We start from the raw sequence: 24,752 nt of genomic DNA on the forward strand, positions 1-24,752 counted from the left end.
TGCACTTGCGAAAACAGACGTAAGGCGGTATCTCCGCAACGCTTTATCGGATTCAGACCAAACTTGGTACATGTCATCACAAGCATGACCTGAGGCTACATGCTGCGTTTCGGCACAGCGCCACCTACTGGTCCGGAGATATGAAAAATGGCTATTTTTGCTTATAACTTCTGAACAGAATTGGTCTTGTTAGATTCAGGGCAACATGCCGAGTCGACTGATATCCAATTTTACCATATCGGCCATTTTGACTGTTGGCCATTTTGAATTTTGTGCTAAAATGCTGTATTTTAAGAACGCATAAACGGATTGTTACGAAACTTGGTATGGGTCATCAGCACAATGTCCTGAAGAAGCCTGAGAAGTTTCGAAACAGCGCCACCTAGTGGCAATTTTTTCCCCCCAATTGCTTATAACTTTGGGTGTGGTCGACTTATTTTCACGAGACTCATCTAATTAGACTCCTGAATCCTTGCCGAGTCCTACGATACCAAACATGCTAGGTTTCGCCTTACGGTTTGTGTAGCGTTGTGATTTAGCGCTTAAAAAACATGTGGCTATATCTTCGAAACCGCTAGTCCGATCGAGACGAAACCACCGTCAGAAGTTTGGAAACATAGGTCGATAGCTATATGTCAATGCCCAAATGCGAAAATATTGATAGTAAGGGGTAGTAAAATCAAATCAAAGTCATGTGTCAGTCATTTTTTACGTGTTTTTTCATATAAATGTCTATAACTCGAATTGAGATATTTTCACCAAAATTGACACACTTATGTATGGGCTCACTCTGAGGACACATAAAAAAAATGGTGGGATTGAGCCTCTTGGTGGCGCTATAATAGAACAAAACAAAAACATGAAAACATGAAACATGAAATTATGAGGGCTTGTTTTGTTTTGTTCAAAACATGAACAAAACAAGCCCTCATAATCACACACACTGCAACATAGTCTAACACACTGATGCAATAAATTCAAAACAACATTTCCAAAACTGGTAAGTTATGTTGCTTGTGGTCCCCCCCAGACCCCCCCCCCCCCCCCCCCTCACAAACCTTTTCACATGATGAACACAAAAGACACAACCAGTGGATACATTGGCACATTTTTATTCATACACTGAAAACACACACACAAAAATATTTTTTTTTCCTGTTTTACTCTCTTTTTTTACTCTTTTTTTCACTCTCTCCTCTAATTTTTTATTTTTATATTTACTTACAGTAAGATGTGTGTGACCAACATATGACAGTAAAAGAGCACACACAAACCATATTCTAATATGGAATTCGAATTGTATTGGAATGGTAAAGAGTGTTGGGACGTGACAAGAGGGTCTCCAATCAAGGATACAATATGATGGATATGTCTAAGAATGTTCCACATATGGTTGAAATACCATCATTGGCCTAGAAAGATAACATTCTGGGAGTCAAGACTATAAAGGAGAAAGGATGCCCTCCCTTCACTGTCACACTCTGCAGTCACTCTGTGTGACTGTACGACTGCTGGCCTTTTCTTGCAAGAAAATAAACCTCATCAAAGACTATTGGTTATGTTTGTCTTTTATTCAGTGATATAATTTTGTTTGCCACCACACCTCCCTGAAGGTTCTCGAGGCGACGGTAAAGCGACTCAAATTTGGCCTTACTCGTAGCCGAGCCTCCACATAGTCATACCATTGACTAACACATGGGCAACTAGAGTGGCTTGAATTTCATCTGAGACTGCTTGTCTTCTTGTCCTTGCCCTTCCTCCTCCTTATTCTTATCCCTCTTCCTTCATGTCTTTCTGGATCCATTGTTCCAAAACGCAATAAACTGATTTGGGCCCTTTTATATATCTATTGAAGGTTCTGATTGATGTGTGTTAAATTTTGACTCTTAGTGTTTCCACTTGGGTAATTGTGTGCTAACTGAGCTGAAGCTGTGCTGACTTGAGTGAACAATTTTGAATGCTAGTGCTTTCTAAATGACAACATGGTCTAAGCAATGAGAAATGAAGGGATTTGTGTGTAGAGTTTTGCAGTGACAGTTCAACAAATCTGACTCGTGTCAAAACAGGGAATAGTGTTTATAGTTTAGTGAAATGGGTGTGCTTTTTGATAAATGGCGTTATGGTTTTGAAATTTTAGTTCAAAAGCCTGGTTATAGTGTTTAAGCAATCGAGAAAAACTGTAATAGATTCCTTGGGTCAAGCCGAGAACATGGATACCAAGTTTTCCTTATTTGGCCGAACTTCCTGTCCACCATCTTGATTTTCATTCAAAACCTATTTTTTCGAACTCCTCCTACACCGTTTGTCCGATTTTCACCAAAATTGAATCGTATCATCTCCAGACCGTGCCGACTAAAAGTTATGGATTTCGTGTCGATTGACAAAACTGTTTTCGTATAGCGCAGCAGCAAAGTTGAGGCATGATGCTAAAAGCACTATTCAGGCTTTATCTTTGCAATGCCTTGACATATTGACACCAAACTTTGTATGTGTCATTGTCACTTCACTCTGACCACATCACATCAGTTTTGTAACTGCGCCACCTATTGGTCGAAAGTGATAATCCATTAAATCATATTTTTATTTACTGTTTCTATGATTTTTCATGCATTTTGCCTAAAATCCTCTTTAATGTCTTTAATTGCTCATTGTCGCAGTTGGTCTGACACTTTCAGCAATGTTGGCATGTCTTGTCATCTGATTGTGCTTGGCCCCGGTAATTGCTGCTTGCAGCTATATTTTCCTATTATTACTGTAAAGCTGCTTTAAACAATCTGTATTGTCAAAAGCGCTATATAAATTACATATTTTGCAGTGATTTTGCTGTTGCGAGAGGGATGTTGTTGATGTCTGTTGTATTTTGTAAGGTACTTTTGTATTTTTGATGTTTGTCTGTATTTGTCATTTGGTGTTGGTGATGACTGAAGGGTGTCACAGACACAAAATTAATTTTCGAAAGGACAATAAACTAAACTTATCTTTAGTTAAATAAAGGTCACTTGACTTGCCTTTGTTTCCTTTGCTGCCTTGTTTGTCTCCATAGTTACCCATGTTTGTTTCTATAGCGATTGATTACAAGTTCATTGTTCAAGTTCATTGGAGACTTACTGAAAGATGAGCTCATAAGTTAGAATGTAGGCATCACTGTAAACATACAGCAGATGATCTCTGGGGTCATAGTTTAGAAACTGAATATTAGTCTGCACCTTCTTAATGTGAATTCTCAAATCGTATCGCTCTTCTTTTGTTTTGGTGTCATAAGAGTAAAAGATCTCTTCAGTTTCTTTATCTAGGTAACGAGTAGCATAAAGCACACCGCACACCATGAAGGTGTTTGTGACAGTTCTTTTGTGAAGAGAAGTGGACCATGTTTGGTTCAAAACAGGAGGGTTACTAGTCTCAACTTTACTGATCATCACATTTCCAAAGTTGCTTGTGGTTGCGTATATAACATAGACGCCTGATTCATCTGTGGCAAAATCCAAATCTGTATAGGCGTATGTTGCGCCGAGGTGTGCGAAAGGAAACTTGTTGTGGTAACCTGTATCTTTAGGTAAAGCAACAGTACTGACAGAACTAGTCGTCATGTTGAACTGACAGACGGAGTATGTGTAGTAACAGTTATAGTAGAGCGCATTGCCGTACATGACCATGTTTGGCCCCTGAATTGTGTTTGTTGTTGGGTTGGAGCTTGATATATAGGTATCTGTTGGTCCTATACCTAATAAAAGAGTACTCAAGGTACTGTACTGGCGGACAAAGTTGCCATATACATTACTACTTGACAGCACCACCAGCCAGTACTTGTTCTCGCCTCCTGGAGCCAGCTTTGCATCTCGACCCCAAGCACCATAAGTATAGGAGGTGCTGTAGACCGTGAGGGAATACGTTCTAGGTCCCGCCACACTGACCACACGGCCCAGACCACAGTGACCTAAAAACAGAAGAAAAACTTAGTAATGTACAACTGAAAAATTGGGACTATTGGGGACTTTAGCGTACCTGAGGAAACTGTAGGAGGTGCTGCTGTAGCCTTGAGCTCTTCTTTGCACTGTTCCAAGTTCTTCTTGATGTGTCTCTCTCTATATTTCTTAATTACTTGCATTTTGTCAAACTTCTCCAACTCCACCATTGTGTCTTTCATATCTTCAAGCTACGAAAGGGTGAAAAATAAGAATTTGGCCAGTTAAAAAACAAGTAAGGAAATAATATATATATATATTTTTTTTAAACAGCAAAAATGCCCCATCATTTATCATCTACATTTAATTAACATTAGTGTCAGATGTGCGTAGTGGAACATTTCCGGGTTTAAGGCAATTTATATTAACATATTTTTATTTAAAAAGTCATTTTCTTTTACATTGTTATCTGACCTCTATTTGAAGATCTACATCATGGTAACACTTTACAATAAGGTTTAGTTTGTTAACATTAGTTAACATGAACTAACAATGAACAATACTTCTACAGCATTTATAATTCTTTGTAAATGTTAATATTTAGTAATAGATTATTAAAATCAAAAGTTGCATTTGTTAATATTAGTTAATGCACTGTGAGCTAACATAAACAAACAACGAATAATTCTTTTTTTACTGAATAACATTAACAAAGATTAATAAATGCTTTAAAAATATATTGCTCATTGTTAGTTAATGTTAGATAATGCATTAAATAATGTTAACAAAACAGAATTTATTGTGAAGTTTTACCTATAATATATAATATTTATGATGTTTGTTTATTTATTTATGAGATTGTTACTTTGAGACTGTTGTGTTTTATGTTATGTATATTGACTTAAGTTGTATTTCTGTTATTTACATTTATAATTAAAACTACTTGCATGATTTTTGTTTTCTGTTTGTGATTATTATTTTAGTGTTTTTTCTTGGAAAGAAAATACTTTACATTGCAATGGATTTGCACTTTTTTGTACAAGTCACCTGAGCTGCAGTCTGTACACCGAGATGCTGGTAATTTTGGGTGGTCCTGTTGAGTTTGTCGAGGAGGTCCTGAATCTCGACGATCTCTAACTCAATGATGCGTAGAGAAACGGCTCCATATAGATTCCTGTCATCCTCCTTTTCTAGCACGATCACGTTTTCCTCCAGCTGCTTGATGCGTTGTTGTAGACCCAACACACGTACGTCTAAGCCTGTCATCTGCAGATTTTTACATTATTAATGACATTTTAATTTGATTTAAAACTCAATTGAATTAAATATAATAAGAGGGGAAAAGATGTCATTTAAATATCTTTTTGTACCTTTTCTGAAGTGATGGTATCAATGCATTGTAAAGCAGTGGTCTCTACTTTTGTTAGTTCGTTCATAGGAAAAGGAGGATCTACATTTTTTAGATCGCACACACATTCTTTTCCTCTCACTGACTATGGTGACCAAATGACAGGAAAATACATTATAAAAGAATAAAAACACTTTCAAACAATATATGCACTCTACAATATATTAGACACAGTACTTTGAGAAATAAGGTATCAATAGTAATTGTAAAGTGACTTTATTTTTCTTACCTGAGAGAAACTTAGATGAATAATAATCATCAAAATGAATAGATCTGACTGACTCATCTCTAAAGGAAATTAACCTTAAAACCTCAAAATAAACAACTTTGTGTGTCAGAAGAAGAGTTTTAAAGACATATCATTATGGTGAAATATTAAAAGTGAGAGAGACATCTTCATGTCTGTGGGTGGAGGTTATTTGTTGCAACAGAGCTTGCTTTTAATTTCCAACCTTTTCTTAACGTCTAAATGTTACTGAAATGAATGAATGGTGGTGAAGATTTGATGGCGAATTTCTCAGTTTCATACTTTATTGTCACTTAGATCTTTTATTTGTGTAAAGAAATAATGAAATGTGTTCGTTTAAAAATCATGTGAAAAATTACAAATGAAAAAGTAAGACAGGATGTGTTGTCTTATCTCTGTAGACACATTTGGTAGGTCCATGAGCAAAGTCAAATTGTAATGATTACTAACTGTGATAAGCTTTATTTAATCATGAATTGGCAAATGTTTTGTCTCACAATCTCACCACAATGTTGCTTTATACAGTGTTTGCAACATCTAGTGTTTTTGTGCAAGTTTGAAGATAGACAAAAAAGGGAACCCAGATGTGCACATGTGCATTCAGGTAAGGAAAGAGTCAGGTCTGCCTTATTGGGTATGATGGTAGTTATATGTTTATAACTAAACTACCTAACCCTAAATTTAAATATTAATAATAAACATGACATAAATAGGCCTATTCAAAATCAGTGTTGGGTGTAGGCCATTGCACACTGAGTCCGAAATTCGCATCCGAAATTTCCGCACGTTAAAAAAAAAATTCGACCTCACGTTATGTCAATCACGCTTGCACACTGTCTACGAAACTTTCGTCCGTAAAAAAAATAAAATGTCAATTTACAACAAAATATATCGCTAGTTACTTTTTCCACATTTATTGACTGACAGCTCTCCTGTCCCCATGTTGAGAGAAATAAAGTGTTGCAAAACTTTTATAAAGCTATATTAAATTACATAAATATACTTTATGTATTTAATCTCACTTTATTAAGCGATGTCTTTGCTGCTGACCTTCAATGATCTAATTCAACCATACTAATAAGCAAAAATGACTTTAGATTAGATTTAGAAATAAGAGTGTTGAACTGTATCCTATTGTTCTTTAATCTAGAACAGCAGCAGCTGAAAGGTTTGTTTGAGCTGCTTCTGTACAGGCGTAAATATGCATTTCAACCCTTCAGCCCGAGGATTATTCATCTCACTTTTGGTGTGAAAGGGCCTTAACATTTGTCAAAAATAGAACTGTTTTTGTTGTTATTAAAAAAACAAAAAAGAAAGCCCAGCCCAGGTGAGAAAAAGTAACGCAAAATTAATGTAACGCATTCCTTTTCATGAAAAGTAACTATGTAATTAGTTACTTTTTTGTGAGTAACGCCATATTGTAATGCATTACTTTTAAAAGCAACTTTCCCAAACACTGTTCAAAATACACAAAAGCATAATGGCCAAATCCAGCTGTTATTATTGTTATATAAAGTAATTGTAGACACCTCGAACTATCCTGCCTCAGGATTCAATTTGAAATATCAGCTTGGAAAGCAGATCAGTGTCACTTGATCACCTTCACAGGTAAGACAACTTTTAACAAAAAGTTGAACTGAAATAACAGCGCTGCATACACACAACATGGGCAGTGTCAGCACGCAATGGGTTATTACAGATTAATAAACCAGCACAAATTTTTCACTCAAATTTTATTTCAAGAAACAAAATGTGATACATAGCCTATTTAAATGATTTTCCCTTTACAGAACCACATGAAATATGTAAAATCATTACATTTATTGGCAAATAAAAGACTTGAAACTGTATAGTTCAGTGAACTTCCTGAAACATGGTTTCATATGTTACAATGTAGGCATCACTGTAGACATACAACAGATGATCTCTGGGGTTATAATTCATATACTTAATATTAGTCTGCATCTTCTTAATGTGAATTTTCAAATCGTATCGCTCTTTGTTGGTTTTGGTGTCATAAGAGTAAAAGATCTCTTCTATTTCTTTATCTAGGTAACGAGTAGCATAAAGCACACCGCACACCATGAAGGTGTTTGTGACAGTTCTTTTGTGAAGAGAAGTGGACCATGTTTGGTTCAAAACAGGAGGATTACTAGTCTCAACTTTACTGATCATCACATTCCCAAAGTTGCTTGTGGTTGCGTATATAACATAGACGCCTGATTCGTCTGTGGCAAAATCCATATCTGTATAGGCGTATGTTGCGCCGAGGTGTGCGAAAGGAAACTTGCTGTTGAAACCTGCATCATTAGGTAAAGCAACAGTACTGACAGAACGAGTCGTCATGTTGAACTGACAGACGGAGTGTGTGTTGTAACAGTTATAATAAAGCGCATTGCTGTACATGACCATGTTTGGCCCCTGAATTGTGTTTGTTGTGGGGTTGGAGCTTGATATATAGGTATCTGTTGGTCCTATACCCAATGTAATAGTACTCATACTACTGTACTGGCGGATAAAGTTGCCATATACATTACTACTTGACAGAACCACGAGCCAGTACTTGTTCTCGTCGCCTGGAGCCGGCTTTGCATCTCGACCCCAAGCACCGAAAGTGTAGGATGTTCCATACACAGTGAGGGAATATGTTCTAGGTCCTGAAACATTGACCATGCGGCCCAGACCACAGTGACCTAAAAATAAAGCAAATATGTAAGTCTAGTACATTAACACAGGGGTGTAGCTGTGGCTACGTAAGTTTATACATGCCTGGGGAAAGTGTAGGAGCTGGTGTTGTACTATTGAGCACATCTTTGCACCGTTCCAGGTTCCTCTTAACACGCTGGTTCTCTCGCTCTTTCACCATCACCTGTGTGTGGTCAAACTTCTCCAGCTCCACCATCGTTTCCTCCATATCCTGAAGCTGTAGGAATGAAGGTTTAAATAAGAATAAGCAAAATGCACATAATTCACGAAATGTCCCAGTGACATAGTATTGAGGAATTGTGGACCTGAAAAGTAAAAAATAAAAAAAATAAAATGCAAATAATAAATAGATTACTTAAAAATCTATTTAAGATCTATTTGATTAATTAATATTAATATTTTTTCTATTGGTCTGACATAAATTTGTGCATAATGCAAAACACTGCAGAAAAGAATAAAAAATAAAAACAAATGAATTAAACATTTAAAAAGAATTTAAATACACTGTATTTAAATGCTTGATTTAAATCAAATGTTTACATTTATTTTAAATAAACATACATTTAATTATTTTAAACATTTCATTTAAATGTTATACATTTTGAAAATGATCATATGACTACGAAACAATATGTTTGATATTTTGATCTTTTTGTACACGTACTGAAAATTATCAACTTTGATTAGGAATTAATTTGACACTTAGAAATAAACACATTGCTTACAATTGTAATAGAAATGTAAAAGAGCTGTGGTGTAGATAAATTCACCTCTGCTGCAGTCTGTCCACTGAGCAGCTGGTAATTGTTGGTGGTCCTGTTGAGTTTATCCAAAAGGTCTTGAATCTCCGCTAACTCTAATTCAATAATGCGTAGAGACACGGCTGCATACAGATTTCCATTGTCTTCTTTTTCCAGCATGGACACATTTTCCAGAAGCTGCCAGATACGATGTTGTAGACCCAACACAAGCCTGTCAATCTCTGTCATCTGCACACATTTGAAGAGAACACAATTTTGCTTTAATAACAGATTGTATAGAATTATATGGCAAAGTGTAAAATTAGTTTTTAACTTACATGACTGATTTGCAAATCATAAAAATCACAATACTATGTTTTGATATTTTTATACCTTTTCTGAAGTGATGTTCCCTATGCATTCTGAAGTCGTGAACTCAACGTTCTTGAGTTTATTCTCAGGAAAAGCAGGATCAGAATTTTGCAGCTCACACACACAGTCCTTCCCTCTCGTTGACTGTGGAGACGGAATAACAGGGTTATTACATAACATAATTAACTCCAACATACAAGCAAAATTACACCTAAACTAAATTTGCTAAACACTTAGTGTCAAAATAGTGTAAGAAACAATGTAAAAAATAATAATGTTAATAAAAGGACAGTTAAATTTTACCTGTGATAAAATTAGAGGAATGACGACCATCAAAATGAACATGTTTGACTGACTCATGTTTGAGTTGGGAATGATTGGGATCCTGTAGCCTTGAGAATAAAAAGACAGAAGCAGAGATTTAAAGCCACAAACCCAGGATTGGTCAGTAAGTCAACAGTGCTGACATGAGAAAAATTATGAAATAAGGAAGATCATCACCTGATCCTGCAAATACTTTGAGATTGCAAAAGGATTTGCTTAACTATATATATATATATATATATATATATATATATATATATATAAAGCTATTTCAAAGCTCAGTTTGAATATTATATATACTGCTAATAATAATAATAATACATGTTATGAAGACTTCAGATGCAAAAGCCTCTAAGTCCGTCTAACGTTTTTTTTTAATATTAACATTTTTATCTGGCTCCTATATAGGTTTGCTGTATACCTTGTATAGGTTTCTACCTAAGTACTGACATTTCTGAATGGGCTGAGGCTGGGATTTAGTGAGTTTGAAGTGAAAGTGTTTGATGAATGTATACTATGTGCGGAGAGCATTCACTCAATATTATTATCTAATTTTTGACATGGGTAGAGGCTTTTGCATCGGAGGTCTTCATATATATATATATATGTGTGTGTGTGTATATATATTATTATTATTAGCAGTATATATATAATATTCAAACTGAGCTTTGAAATAGCTTTTTTCTTGTGTTAAATTGCTTGATTTAGGAATATAAGAATTAAGTATATACACAAAATGAATCATAATATCAACAATACTGACTGTAAGCAGAATACCAGATTTTGCTGACATGAGAATAAAAAGTTAAAATAAATCTTCATCATTTAAAATACATGCATTTACAGTTTTTGTAATATTGTACTGACATAAGAAAAAAGTTTAAAACAAAAACTAAGAGATTGTGTTTCCGTAATCTTTGTCATTTCAATTTCATGCAGTACTGAAACCAGTTTTCAGCCTTCATCATATAATAAAACTGCAGATCTTTGCATAAAATTTATGATGAACTGGGGTTGAAAATTTTTTGGGGGGGAACTTGTGGTAGAATTTCCCCACATTTCTCAACTAAATTTCTTCCTGAATTTCTTAAATGAGCCATATGTGCAATTTTCACATCCCCTTCAACAGACCCCCAAAACTGCAAATTGGCGTAACTAAAATTGCGTCATAGTGTTTTAGTGGTGGTTTAAAGCAGATCTTTAGTCTTTCAGCCCATTCAGTCGACATGTTCATCTACCTGCTGCTCCTCGCAGTCATCGTAAGTTTTCTCTTTGTGTCTTGAATTAGCTCACAGGTTTCTACAATTCTCTGAAAATAAGAAAATATGAGAGAACTTGTGTATGTATGACATGTATTGTATTTGTACATAAGGCGACTGTCGAGGCTCAGAGAGTTCCAGGCCAACAGAAGACCGATTCATGTTTGTGTAAAATAAACAGCTCTATCTGGACTTTTCCCGCTGTACGGTTTGTGGAAGTCACAAAACAGGTCCAGAACTGTGAGGAGAACCTGAATGAATTTGAGGAAAAGGTAAGGTATCAGTTAAGTTTCTTTATAACTAAATAGACACTGCAATGATTTTTAGACGTTTTTCATTACAAGTGAGAAGAATCTCGAACTTAGGCAATATCAATTAACTATCTGAGGTGACTTCCAGTTGAGTAACACAGATGCAGAACTGCCGTTAATGAGAGCCACTCTTCAGAACATCACAGCCCGTCTGAAAGCATTTAATTACCTTCACACAAGCGGACTGTACAACGCTCTTACCCTGCGACAGCTAATCCAAGAACTCGAGGAAATCCATCAATCTGTTAATGAATCACACTTGCAGAACCCCAACAAGGAGACACATAACTTGTTAAATGAGGTAGACATTGCAACACATGAACATACATATTTCTAAACTCTTTTCTCTTGTGATCAGTGTTTCAAATCAATCTCAAGTTAAAAGGTGATGACAGAACTATTTAAACAATACATAATAGTATATGAGACAACAGTTTAATGATACCATCTGTGTTGTTCTCAGTTAAATAAGGCAAAAAATGATATTCAAAGGATGTACAAAGATGATTTCTTCAACCTGGAGACCATGAAGAAGAGGTTACGTGACCTCAACAACCGAGCACAGACTTGCAAGACCATACCAAACAATTTCAGAAGTGAGTACATTGCTATTTGTGAGTTTGTTTTTTTTTCTGAAGGAATAGGATACAGAAACATAATTGCTTTCAAATGGCATTTTCTGAATTACTAAGGTCCAAAAAGGTTCTAACAAATTAAAAAAAAGCTTAAACTGTGTTACTACAATTACTTCCAGGCACTTGTCATCAGCGCATCATGACCAGAATAAGTTCTCCAAGTGTCACCAAGCTCAACTCCATCAGCAAATCTTATGTTTCTGGTGCTTGGGGCCGTGATGCCCTACTAACCGATCAGGAACGTTATTGGGAACACTGTCTGGTGAGTGGACACAAGCATGGGCACACAATCAGGGTATACAACTCGCATGAAGACTTCATGGCCAATAGGAACTACAAAGATGAACAGATAGCACCATCCTACAGTGACAAAAATGCTGTTCAGGGCTCTGGCACTATACTGTACGACAATACCGTATATTACCAATGCTACAGCACTGCTGAAATCTGCAGCTTCAACATTACGACAAAAACAACCAAACGTATGAAACTGGATGGTGCCGGAATCGACAACAAGTTCCCTTTCTGCTACTACAGCTGCCGTGACTGGACAGACATCGACCTGGAGGCTGACCAAGACGCCGTGTGGGTGATATACGCCACCGAGGAGAACCACGGCAACATTGTTGTGAGTCGCTTAGACCCAATGGAGCTCAATATCACCCACACCTGGAAGACACATCTCTTTAAGAGGTCCGTCACCAGCACGTTTATGGTGTGCGGGGTCCTGTACGCTACACGCTATGTTAGTACTTACCAAGAAGAAGTGTTTTATGCCTTTGATACAACCACTGGCAAAGAGATAAACACTCTTTCTTTGGCTTTTGAGAAGGTTTCTGCTGGAATAGCCAATCTGAACTACAATCCCGTTGATGGGAAACTCTACTTGTACAATGATGCCTATCTTTTAGCATATGATACCTTCTTCTGAAGGCATTTCAAATGCATTTACCCAATAAAAAGTTTGTTGTGTTTTAAATTCAAAACTGGTCTTTTTTCTTTCTTTTTTTTTCAAAGACTTTTACTTCTGGCAACCAAGAGAGCAACTCTTAAAACATGACATTCAAAAACGATAGTTACAATGAGGTACTAAACTTAAAATGGATACAATGCAACTTATATCACCTTCAGACATGCCTAAAAATCTGATGAAATCAATGCATAATGAATAAACATGAACATATTTTAAGTTTATAATAATAGTAGGCTATACATTGTCCTTCATATATTTTTAATGTAAAGTAGCAGTTTCATTGAAAGCCTGCAGCTCCCTCTGGTGTTTGTATGAAAGGTTCTTCAGACTGTGCTCTTTCTTGCTCTTGTTTTCCTGGTTTTGAATCCTCCTGTTCAGTCTGTTTATGATCATCTGGAAATTAGACAATCCAGTATGTCATTCCTTACAACTCAATTTTAGCTAAGAGACGAAAAGCATTTACAAAGCATTTTATTGGATGAGCCATGTTCAAATCTATTGTAAAATAGCTAATGGCTGACACTTGTGACCACACATCATTTGTTGCTTTTCATAAACAACCTCCAGTTAAGCTAAAGTATTTGCTGGAAGACTTGTGATTATAATTATATGTGTGTGTATTTTTTTATTGAACACTGGTATCTTTTATCATATACTCCACTTCATGTCATGCTTAAAATGTCTTATTTCTTCACTAAATTACTACTTGGTTTGACTGAAGCGACTTCACACTCGTTGAGGACTCATTATCGTGCCTCTCTTTGCTTCCTTTTTATAGACACCATCGATTTTATGGGTTTTTCTTCACCCCTCACTGTTGAACCAGAAGAGCTTTATGACTTATTATAACTCAGCATACTCTTCTATAAGTCACAGACTAGAAGACAAACGGCAGTCTGAAGTTGTTATTGGTCAGGTGCTTCAAAGGATATCATGGTTGCTTAGTCAATATGACAGGCAGGGATCTTGTGGCTAACCATTATATCAGCACATGAGCATTTTAGAGCAACTGTTCAAATCGGCTGAAATTGGAGGGTATCATAGTTCATATGTGTTGTTTGCAGCTAGGTAATTGTGAATGACTACTGCTAGATAAAAAAATAAAAAAAACACACACATCTGACTCTGAGTCATTGTTGTCCAACAGTTTTTGTGCACTCTTCAGTCCGTACATCAAGAACCTGGTTTCTACAGAAAATGTACAAAAGAGTAAAATTATACATTCATTATTTTGAACCATGTATCTTGGACGATAAAGACATGGCAGGTGAATGAAGCAATGAATGGGTAGGCCTAGTATCTTAGAAAAATATTTTTCAGTAAATCCCTGAGAAGTTCTTCTTCTTCTTTATATCAGTTTAATCTTTTAATTTTTATCATCCAATATTTTGTAATTTATCAGTATTGGCTGATATTGGATTTTCAATTGTGCATCCTCTTTTTCAAATTCAGATTACATTTGCACTCATCTAACACTCAAAATTAATTTAGAACATAAATGTCCATACACTGTAAAAAACTATATGATCAATAAATCATGACAACTTATGTTTTTACATTACCTCATCAAAGTAAGCCATTTTTCAAGTTATACAACATTCAACTAATTTTTTTAAGTCAGATTAATGTAATTTAACGTGCATCAGTTATTTTATATATTTATATATTTATATATATTATTTTTTGCCTTTTATTTTAGTAGGAAAGTATGAGGTTAACTGAGGTTCTAATATTTATCAAATTGATGCTGTTTAAGCTCCATCCACACACAGAGTAGAATAAGCATATTTTAAGCCGATACATCAACATCCCTCATCATTGGGGTGGGGGAACGGATTTCGACAGTTGAAGTATTTGCCATCGGATTCTGTTCCCCTTATGTTTCTTACACAATGAGATTCTAATATGTATCAAATTGAAATATTCTACTAGTTTCAATAGTCTAGTGGTCAGTGCCCTGACAATTTTTCTATTTTAGCTTTGGGCGACCAGAGTTCGAGTCCCGGGTCGTCGAACTTTCTTGATACTATACTGTTCTATAATAATAAAAGGCAAAAAAAAAATTCTTTAAACTGATGCAAGTTAAGCTCCATCCACACACAAAAATAAAATAAGCATTTTCTAAGCCATTACATCAACACCTTTCATAATGGGAGTGAGGGAACGGATTCCGACAGCTGTTTTTTTTGGCGTCGGATTCTGTTCCCCCCCATATTTCTGACACACTAAGGTTCTAATATTTATCAAACTGATGCTGTTTAAGCTCTATCCACACACAGAGTAGAATAAGCATATTTTAAGCCGATACATCAACATCCCTCATCATTGGGGTGGGGGAACGGATTTCGACAGTTGAAGTATTTGTCGTCGGATTCTGTTCCCCCTATGTTTCTTACACAATGAGGTTCTAATATGTATCAAATTGAAACAACTTAATAGTTTCAATAGCTTAGTGGTCAGTGCCCTGGCAATATTTTTTTTTTCGCTTTGGGCGACCCGAGTTCGAGTCCCGGGGTCGTCGAACTTTCTTGATACTATACTGTCCTTTCATAATAAAAGGCAAAAAAAAAAATTCTTTAAACTGATGCAAGTTAAGCTCCATCCACACACAAAAATAAAATCAGCATTTTCTAAGCCATTACATCAACACCTCTCATAATGGGAGTGGGGGAACGGATTCCGACAGCTGTTTTTTTTGCCGTCGGATTCTGTTCCCCCCATATTTCTGACACACTGAGGTTCTAATATTTATCAAATTGATGCTGTTTAAGCTCTATCCACACACAGAGTAGAATAAGCATATTTTAAGCCGATACATCAACATCCCTCATCATTGGGGTGGGGGAACGGATTTCGACAGCTGAAGTATTTGCCGTCGGATTCTGTTCCCCCTATGTTTCTTACACAATGAGATTCTAATATGTATCAAATTGAAAAAGGCTTCTAGCTTCAATAGTCTAGTGGTCAGTGCCCTGACAATTTTTCTATTTTAGCTTTGGGCGACCCGAGTTCGAGTCCCGGGTCGTCGAACTTTCTTGATACTATACTGTCCTATAATAATAAAAGGCAAAAAAAAAATTCTTTAAACTGATGCAAGTTAAGCTCCATCCACACACAAAAATAAAATAAGCATTTTCTAAGCCATTACATCAACACCTCTCATAATGGGAGTGAGGGAACGGATTCCGACAGCTGTTTTTTTTGGCGTCGGATTCTGTTCCCCCCCATATTTCTGACACACTAAGGTTCTAATATTTATCAAATTGATGCTGTTTAAGCTCTATCCACACACAGAGTAGAATAAGCATATTTTAAGCCGATACATCAACATCCCTCATCATTGGGGTGGGGGAACGGATTTCGACAGTTGAAGTATTTGCCGTCGGATTCTGTTCCCCCTATGTTTCTTACACAATGAGGTTCTAATATGTATCAAATTGAGCAATTTAATAGCTTCAATAGCCTAGTGGTCAGTGCCCTGACAATATATTTTTTTTCGCTTTGGGCGACCCGAGTTCGAGTCCCGGGGTCGTCGAACTTTCTTGATACTATACTGTTCTATAATAATAAAAGGCAAAAAAAAAATTCTTTAAACTGATGCAAGTTAAGCTCCATCCACACACAAAAATAAAATAAGCATTTTCTAAGCCATTACATCAACACCTTTCATAATGGGAGTGAGGGAACGGATTCCGACAGCTGTTTTTTTTGGCGTCGGATTCTGTTCCCCCCCATATTTCTGACACACTAAGGTTCTAATATTTATCAAACTGATGCTGTTTAAGCTCTATCCACACACAGAGTAGAATAAGCATATTTTAAGCCGATACATCAACATCCCTCATCATTGGGGTGGGGGAACGGATTTCGACAGTTGAAGTATTTGTCGTCGGATTCTGTTCCCCCTATGTTTCTTACACAATGAGGTTCTAATATGTATCAAATTGAAACAACTTAATAGTTTCAATAGCTTAGTGGTCAGTGCCCTGGCAATATTTTTTTTTTCGCTTTGGGCGACCCGAGTTCGAGTCCCGGGGTCGTCGAACTTTCTTGATACTATACTGTCCTTTCATAATAAAAGGCAAAAAAAAAAATTCTTTAAACTGATGCAAGTTAAGCTCCATCCACACACAAAAATAAAATCAGCATTTTCTAAGCCATTACATCAACACCTCTCATAATGGGAGTGGGGGAACGGATTCCGACAGCTGTTTTTTTTGCCGTCGGATTCTGTTCCCCCCATATTTCTGACACACTGAGGTTCTAATATTTATCAAATTGATGCTGTTTAAGCTCTATCCACACACAGAGTAGAATAAGCATATTTTAAGCCGATACATCAACATCCCTCATCATTGGGGTGGGGGAACGGATTTCGACAGCTGAAGTATTTGCCGTCGGATTCTGTTCCCCCTATGTTTCTTACACAATGAGATTCTAATATGTATCAAATTGAAAAAGGCTTCTAGCTTCAATAGTCTAGTGGTCAGTGCCCTGACAATTTTTCTATTTTAGCTTTGGGCGACCCGAGTTCGAGTCCCGGGTCGTCGAACTTTCTTGATACTATACTGTCCTATAATAATAAAAGGCAAAAAAAAAATTCTTTAAACTGATGCAAGTTAAGCTCCATCCACACACAAAAATAAAATAAGCATTTTCTAAGCCATTACATCAACACCTCTCATAATGGGAGTGAGGGAACGGATTCCGACAGCTGTTTTTTTTGGCGTCGGATTCTGTTCCCCCCCATATTTCTGACACACTAAGGTTCTAATATTTATCAAATTGATGCTGTTTAAGCTCTATCCACACACAGAGTAGAATAAGCATATTTTAAGCCGATACATCAACATCCCTCATCATTGGGGTGGGGGAACGGATTTCGACAGTTGAAGTATTTGCCGTCGGATTCTGTTCCCCCTATGTTTCTTACACAATGAGGTTCTAATATGTATCAAATTGAGCAATTTAATAGCTTCAATAGCCTAGTGGTCAGTGCCCTGACAATATATTTTTTTTCGCTTTGGGCGACCCGAGTTCGAGTCCCGGGGTCGTCGAACTTTCTTGATACTATACTGTCCTTTCATAATAAAAGGCAAAAAAAAAAATTCTTTAAACTGATGCAAGTTAAGCTCCATCCACACACAAAAATAAAATAAGCATTTTCTAAGCCATTACATCAACACCTCTCATAATGGGAGTGGGGGAACGGATTCCGACAGCTGTTTTTTTTGCCGTCGGATTCTGTTCCCCCCATATTTCTGACACACTGAGGTTCTAATATTTATCAAATTGATGCTGTTTAAGCTCCATCCACACACAGAGTAAAATAAGCATATTTTAAGCCGATACATCAACATCCCTCATCATTGGGGTGGGGGAACGGATTTCGACAGCTGAAGTATTTGCCGTCGGATTCTGTTCCCCCTATGTTTCTTACACAATGAGGTTCTAATATGTATCAAATTGAAACAACATAATAGCTTCAATAGCCTAGTGGTCAGTTTCCTGACAATCGTTTATTTTTCGCTTTGGGCGACCCGAGTTCGAGTCCCGGGGTCGTCGAACTTTCTTGATACTATACTGTCCTTTCATAATAAAAGGCAAAAAAAAAAATTCTTTAAACTGATGCAAGTTAAGCTCCATCCACACACAAAAATAAAATAAGCATTTTCTAAGCCATTACATCAACACCTCTCATAATGGGAGTGGGGGAACGGATTCCGACAGCTGTTTTTTTTGCCGTCGGATTCTGTTCCCCCCATATTTCTGACACACTGAGGTTCTAATATTTATCAAATTGATGCTGTTTAAGCTCCATCCACACACAGAGTAAAATAAGCATATTTTAAGCCGATACATCAACATCCCTCATCATTGGGGTGGGGGAACGGATTTCGACAGTTGAAGTATTTGCCGTCGGATTCTGTTCCCCCTATGTTTCTTACACAATGAGGTTCTAATATGTATCAATTTGAAACAACATAATAGCTTTAATAGTCTAGTGGTCAGTGCCCTGACAATATTTTTTTTTCGCTTTGGGTGACCCGAGTTCGAGTCCCGGGTCGTCGAACTTTCTTGATACTATACTGTCCTACAATAATAAAAGGCAAAAAAAAAAATCTTTAAACTGATGCAAGTTAAGCTCCATCCACACACAAAAATAAAATCAGCATTTTCTAAGCCATTACATCAACACCTCTCATAATGGGAGTGGGGGAACGGATTCCGACAGCTGTTTTTTTTGCCGTCGGATTCTGTTCCCCCCATATTTCTGACACACTGAGGTTCTAATATTTATCAAATTGATGCTGTTTAAGCTCTATCCACACACAGAGTAGAATAAGCATATTTTAAGCCGATACATCAACATCCCTCATCATTGGGGTGGGGGAACGGATTTCGACAGCTGAAGTATTTGCCGTCGGATTCTGTTCCCCCTATGTTTCTTACACAATGAGATTCTAATATGTATCAAATTGAAAAAGTCTTCTAGCTTCAATAGTCTAGTGGTCAGTGCCCTGACAATTTTTCTATTTTAGCTTTGGGCGACCCGAGTTCGAGTCCCGGGTCGTCGAACTTTCTTGATACTATACTGTCCTTTCATAATAAAAGGCAAAAAAAAAAATTCTTTAAACTGATGCAAGTTAAGCTCCATCCACACACAAAAATAAAATCAGCATTTTCTAAGCCATTACATCAACACCTCTCATAATGGGAGTGGGGGAACGGATTCCGACAGCTGTTTTTTTTGCCGTCGGATTCTGTTCCCCCCATATTTCTGACACACTGAGGTTCTAATATTTATCAAATTGATGCTGTTTAAGCTCTATCCACACACAGAGTAGAATAAGCATATTTTAAGCCGATACATCAACATCCCTCATCATTGGGGTGGGGGAACGGATTTCGACAGCTGAAGTATTTGCCGTCGGATTCTGTTCCCCCTATGTTTCTTACACAATGAGATTCTAATATGTATCAAATTGAGAAAGTCTTCTAGCTTCAATAGTCTAGTGGTCAGTGCCCTGACATTTTTTCTATTTTAGCTTTGTGCGACCCGAGTTCGAGTCCCGGGTCGTCGAACTTTCTTGATACTATACTGTCCTATAATAATAAAAGGCAAAAAAAAATTTCTTTAAACTGATGCAAGTTAAGCTCCATCCACACACAAAAATAAAATAAGCATTTTCTAAGCCATTACATCAACACCTCTCATAATGGGAGTGAGGGAACGGATTCCGACAGCTGTTTTTTTTGGCGTCGGATTCTGTTCCCCCCCATATTTCTGACACACTAAGGTTCTAATATTTATCAAATTGATGCTGTTTAAGCTCTATCCACACACAGAGTAGAATAAGCATATTTTAAGCCGATACATCAACATCCCTCATCATTGGGGTGGGGGAACGGATTTCGACAGTTGAAGTATTTGCCGTCGGATTCTGTTCCCCCTATGTTTCTTACACAATGAGGTTCTAATATGTATCAAATTGAAGCAACTTAATAGCTTCAATAGCCTAGTGGTCAGTGCCTTGACAATATTTTTTTTTTCGCTTTGGGCGACCCGAGTTCGAGTCCCGGGGTCGTCGAACTTTCTTGATACTATACTGTCCTTTCATAATAAAAGGCAAAAAAAAAAAATCTTTAAACTGATGCAAGTTAAGCTCCATCTACACACAAAAATAAAATCAGCATTTTCTAAGCCATTACATCAACACCTGTCATAATGGGAGTGGGGGAACGGATTCCGACAGCTGTTTTTTTTGCCGTCGGATTCTGTTCCCCCCATATTTCTGACACACCGAGGTTCTAATATTTATCAAATTGATGCTGTTTAAGCTCCATCCACACACAGAGTAGAATAAGCATATTTTAAGCCGATACATCAAAATCCCGAATCATTGGGGTGGGGGAACGGATTTCGACAGCTGAAGTATTTGCCGTCGGATTCTGTTCCCCCTATGTTTCTTACACAATGAGGTTCTAATATGTATCAAATTGAAACAACATAATAGCTTTAATAGTCTAGTGGTCAGTGCCCTGACAATATTTTTTTTTCGCTTTGGGTGACCCGAGTTCGAGTCCCGGGTCGTCGAACTTTCTTGATACTATACTGTCCTACAATAATAAAAGGCAAAAAAAAAAAATCTTTAAACTGATGCAAGTTAAGCTCCATCCACACACAAAAATAAAATCAGCATTTTCTAAGCCATTACATCAACACCTCTCATAATGGGAGTGGGGGAACGGATTCCGACAGCTGTTTTTTTTGCCGTCGGATTCTGTTCCCCCCATATTTCTGACACACTGAGGTTCTAATATTTATCAAATTGATGCTGTTTAAGCTCCATCCACACACAGAGTAAAATAAGCATATTTTAAGCCGATACATCAACATCCCTCATCATTGGGGTGGGGGAACGGATTTCGACAGCTGAAGTATTTGCCGTCGGATTCTGTTCCCCCTATGTTTCTTACACAATGAGGTTCTAATATGTATCAAATTGAAACAACATAATAGCTTCAATAGCCTAGTGGTCAGTTTCCTGACAATCATTTATTTTTCGCTTTGGGCGACCCGAGTTCGAGTCCCGGGGTCGTCGAACTTTCTTGATACTATACTGTCCTTTCATAATAAAAGGCAAAAAAAAAAATTCTTTAAACTGATGCAAGTTAAGCTCCATCCACACACAAAAATAAAATAAGCATTTTCTAAGCCATTACATCAACACCTCTCATAATGGGAGTGGGGGAACGGATTCCGACAGCTGTTTTTTTTGCCGTCGGATTCTGTTCCCCCCATATTTCTGACACACTGAGGTTCTAATATTTATCAAATTGATGCTGTTTAAGCTCCATCCACACACAGAGTAAAATAAGCATATTTTAAGCCGATACATCAACATCCCTCATCATTGGGGTGGGGGAACGGATTTCGACAGTTGAAGTATTTGCCGTCGGATTCTGTTCCCCCTATGTTTCTTACACAATGAGGTTCTAATATGTATCAATTTGAAACAACATAATAGCTTTAATAGTCTAGTGGTCAGTGCCCTGACAATATTTTTTTTTCGCTTTGGGTGACCCGAGTTCGAGTCCCGGGTCGTCGAACTTTCTTGATACTATACTGTCCTACAATAATAAAAGGCAAAAAAAAAAATCTTTAAACTGATGCAAGTTAAGCTCCATCCACACACAAAAATAAAATCAGCATTTTCTAAGCCATTACATCAACACCTCTCATAATGGGAGTGGGGGAACGGATTCCGACAGCTGTTTTTTTTGCCGTCGGATTCTGTTCCCCCCATATTTCTGACACACTGAGGTTCTAATATTTATCAAATTGATGCTGTTTAAGCTCTATCCACACACAGAGTAGAATAAGCATATTTTAAGCCGATACATCAACATCCCTCATCATTGGGGTGGGGGAACGGATTTCGACAGCTGAAGTATTTGCCGTCGGATTCTGTTCCCCCTATGTTTCTTACACAATGAGATTCTAATATGTATCAAATTGAAAAAGTCTTCTAGCTTCAATAGTCTAGTGGTCAGTGCCCTGACAATTTTTCTATTTTAGCTTTGGGCGACCCGAGTTCGAGTCCCGGGTCGTCGAACTTTCTTGATACTATACTGTCCTTTCATAATAAAAGGCAAAAAAAAAAATTCTTTAAACTGATGCAAGTTAAGCTCCATCCACACACAAAAATAAAATCAGCATTTTCTAAGCCATTACATCAACACCTCTCATAATGGGAGTGGGGGAACGGATTCCGACAGCTGTTTTTTTTGCCGTCGGATTCTGTTCCCCCCATATTTCTGACACACTGAGGTTCTAATATTTATCAAATTGATGCTGTTTAAGCTCTATCCACACACAGAGTAGAATAAGCATATTTTAAGCCGATACATCAACATCCCTCATCATTGGGGTGGGGGAACGGATTTCGACAGCTGAAGTATTTGCCGTCGGATTCTGTTCCCCCTATGTTTCTTACACAATGAGATTCTAATATGTATCAAATTGAGAAAGTCTTCTAGCTTCAATAGTCTAGTGGTCAGTGCCCTGACATTTTTTCTATTTTAGCTTTGTGCGACCCGAGTTCGAGTCCCGGGTCGTCGAACTTTCTTGATACTATACTGTCCTATAATAATAAAAGGCAAAAAAAAATTTCTTTAAACTGATGCAAGTTAAGCTCCATCCACACACAAAAATAAAATAAGCATTTTCTAAGCCATTACATCAACACCTCTCATAATGGGAGTGAGGGAACGGATTCCGACAGCTGTTTTTTTTGGCGTCGGATTCTGTTCCCCCCCATATTTCTGACACACTAAGGTTCTAATATTTATCAAATTGATGCTGTTTAAGCTCTATCCACACACAGAGTAGAATAAGCATATTTTAAGCCGATACATCAACATCCCTCATCATTGGGGTGGGGGAACGGATTTCGACAGTTGAAGTATTTGCCGTCGGATTCTGTTCCCCCTATGTTTCTTACACAATGAGGTTCTAATATGTATCAAATTGAAGCAACTTAATAGCTTCAATAGCCTAGTGGTCAGTGCCCTGACAATATTTTTTTTTTCGCTTTGGGCGACCCGAGTTCGAGTCCCGGGGTCGTCGAACTTTCTTGATACTATACTGTCCTTTCATAATAAAAGGCAAAAAAAAAAAATCTTTAAACTGATGCAAGTTAAGCTCCATCTACACACAAAAATAAAATCAGCATTTTCTAAGCCATTACATCAACACCTGTCATAATGGGAGTGGGGGAACGGATTCCGACAGCTGTTTTTTTTGCCGTCGGATTCTGTTCCCCCCATATTTCTGACACACCGAGGTTCTAATATTTATCAAATTGATGCTGTTTAAGCTCCATCCACACACAGAGTAGAATAAGCATATTTTAAGCCGATACATCAAAATCCCGAATCATTGGGGTGGGGGAACGGATTTCGACAGCTGAAGTATTTGCCGTCGGATTCTGTTCCCCCTATGTTTCTTACACAATGAGGTTCTAATATGTATCAAATTGAAACAACATAATAGCTTTAATAGTCTAGTGGTCAGTGCCCTGACAATATTTTTTTTTCGCTTTGGGTGACCCGAGTTCGAGTCCCGGGTCGTCGAACTTTCTTGATACTATACTGTCCTACAATAATAAAAGGCAAAAAAAAAAATCTTTAAACTGATGCAAGTTAAGCTCCATCCAAACACAAAAATAAAATAAGCATTTTCTAAGCCATTACATCAACACCTCTCATAATGGGAGTGAGGGAACGGATTCCGACAGCTGTTTTTTTTGCCGTCGGATTCTGTTCCCCCTATATTTCTGACACACTGAGGTTCTAATATTTATCAAATTGATGCTGTTTAAGCTCCATCCACACACAGAGTAAAATAAGCATATTTTAAGCCGATACATCAACATCCCTCATCATTGGGGTGGGGGAACGGATTTCGACAGCTGAAGTATTTGCCGTCGGATTCTGTTCCCCCTATGTTTCTTACACAATGAGGTTCTAATATGTATCAAATTGAAACAACATAATAGCTTTAATAGTCTAGTGGTCAGTGCCCTGACAATATTTTTTTTTCGCTTTGGGTGACCCGAGTTCGAGTCCCGGGTCGTCGAACTTTCTTGATACTATACTGTCCTACAATAATAAAAGGCAAAAAAAAAAAATCTTTAAACTGATGCAAGTTAAGCTCCATCCACACACAAAAATAAAATCAGCATTTTCTAAGCCATTACATCAACACCTCTCATAATGGGAGTGGGGGAACGGATTCCGACAGCTGTTTTTTTTGGCGTCGGATTCTGTTCCCCCCATATTTCTGACACACTGAGGTTCTAATATTTAT

At 37.2% G+C, this 24,752-nt stretch overlaps 2 protein-coding genes across 2 annotated transcripts; one reads left to right on the forward strand and one right to left on the reverse strand.

Annotated features, from left to right (window-relative positions):
- Positions 1 to 1,503: 1,503 nt before the first annotated feature.
- LOC311071011 (uncharacterized protein) lies at positions 1,504 to 9,813 on the reverse strand. The gene is made up of 10 exons (XM_084095224.1): positions 9,679 to 9,813; positions 9,397 to 9,519; positions 9,034 to 9,252; positions 8,327 to 8,480; positions 7,415 to 8,250; positions 5,540 to 5,596; positions 5,273 to 5,395; positions 4,950 to 5,168; positions 4,003 to 4,153; positions 1,504 to 3,934 (listed from the first exon to the last, which is right to left on the reverse strand). The coding sequence occupies exons 1-10, from the start codon at positions 9,733 to 9,735 to the stop codon at positions 3,105 to 3,107; spliced, it is 2,769 nt and encodes a 922-aa protein (XP_083951350.1). The 5' UTR covers positions 9,736 to 9,813; the 3' UTR covers positions 1,504 to 3,104.
- Positions 9,814 to 10,825: 1,012 nt separating this feature from the next.
- On the forward strand, positions 10,826 to 12,890 carry LOC311070507 (olfactomedin-like). Its single transcript, XM_084094406.1, has 5 exons — positions 10,826 to 10,958; positions 11,072 to 11,230; positions 11,358 to 11,570; positions 11,733 to 11,865; positions 12,024 to 12,890. Exons 1-5 carry the CDS (start codon positions 10,926 to 10,928, stop codon positions 12,833 to 12,835), a joined length of 1,350 nt encoding a protein of 449 aa, XP_083950532.1. The 5' UTR covers positions 10,826 to 10,925; the 3' UTR covers positions 12,836 to 12,890.
- Positions 12,891 to 24,752: the final 11,862 nt, after the last annotated feature.

This window comes from Abramis brama, assembly GCF_963993115.1.
Source record: "Abramis brama genome assembly, chromosome: 20".
Classification (NCBI taxonomy): domain Eukaryota; kingdom Metazoa; phylum Chordata; class Actinopteri; order Cypriniformes; family Leuciscidae; genus Abramis; species Abramis brama.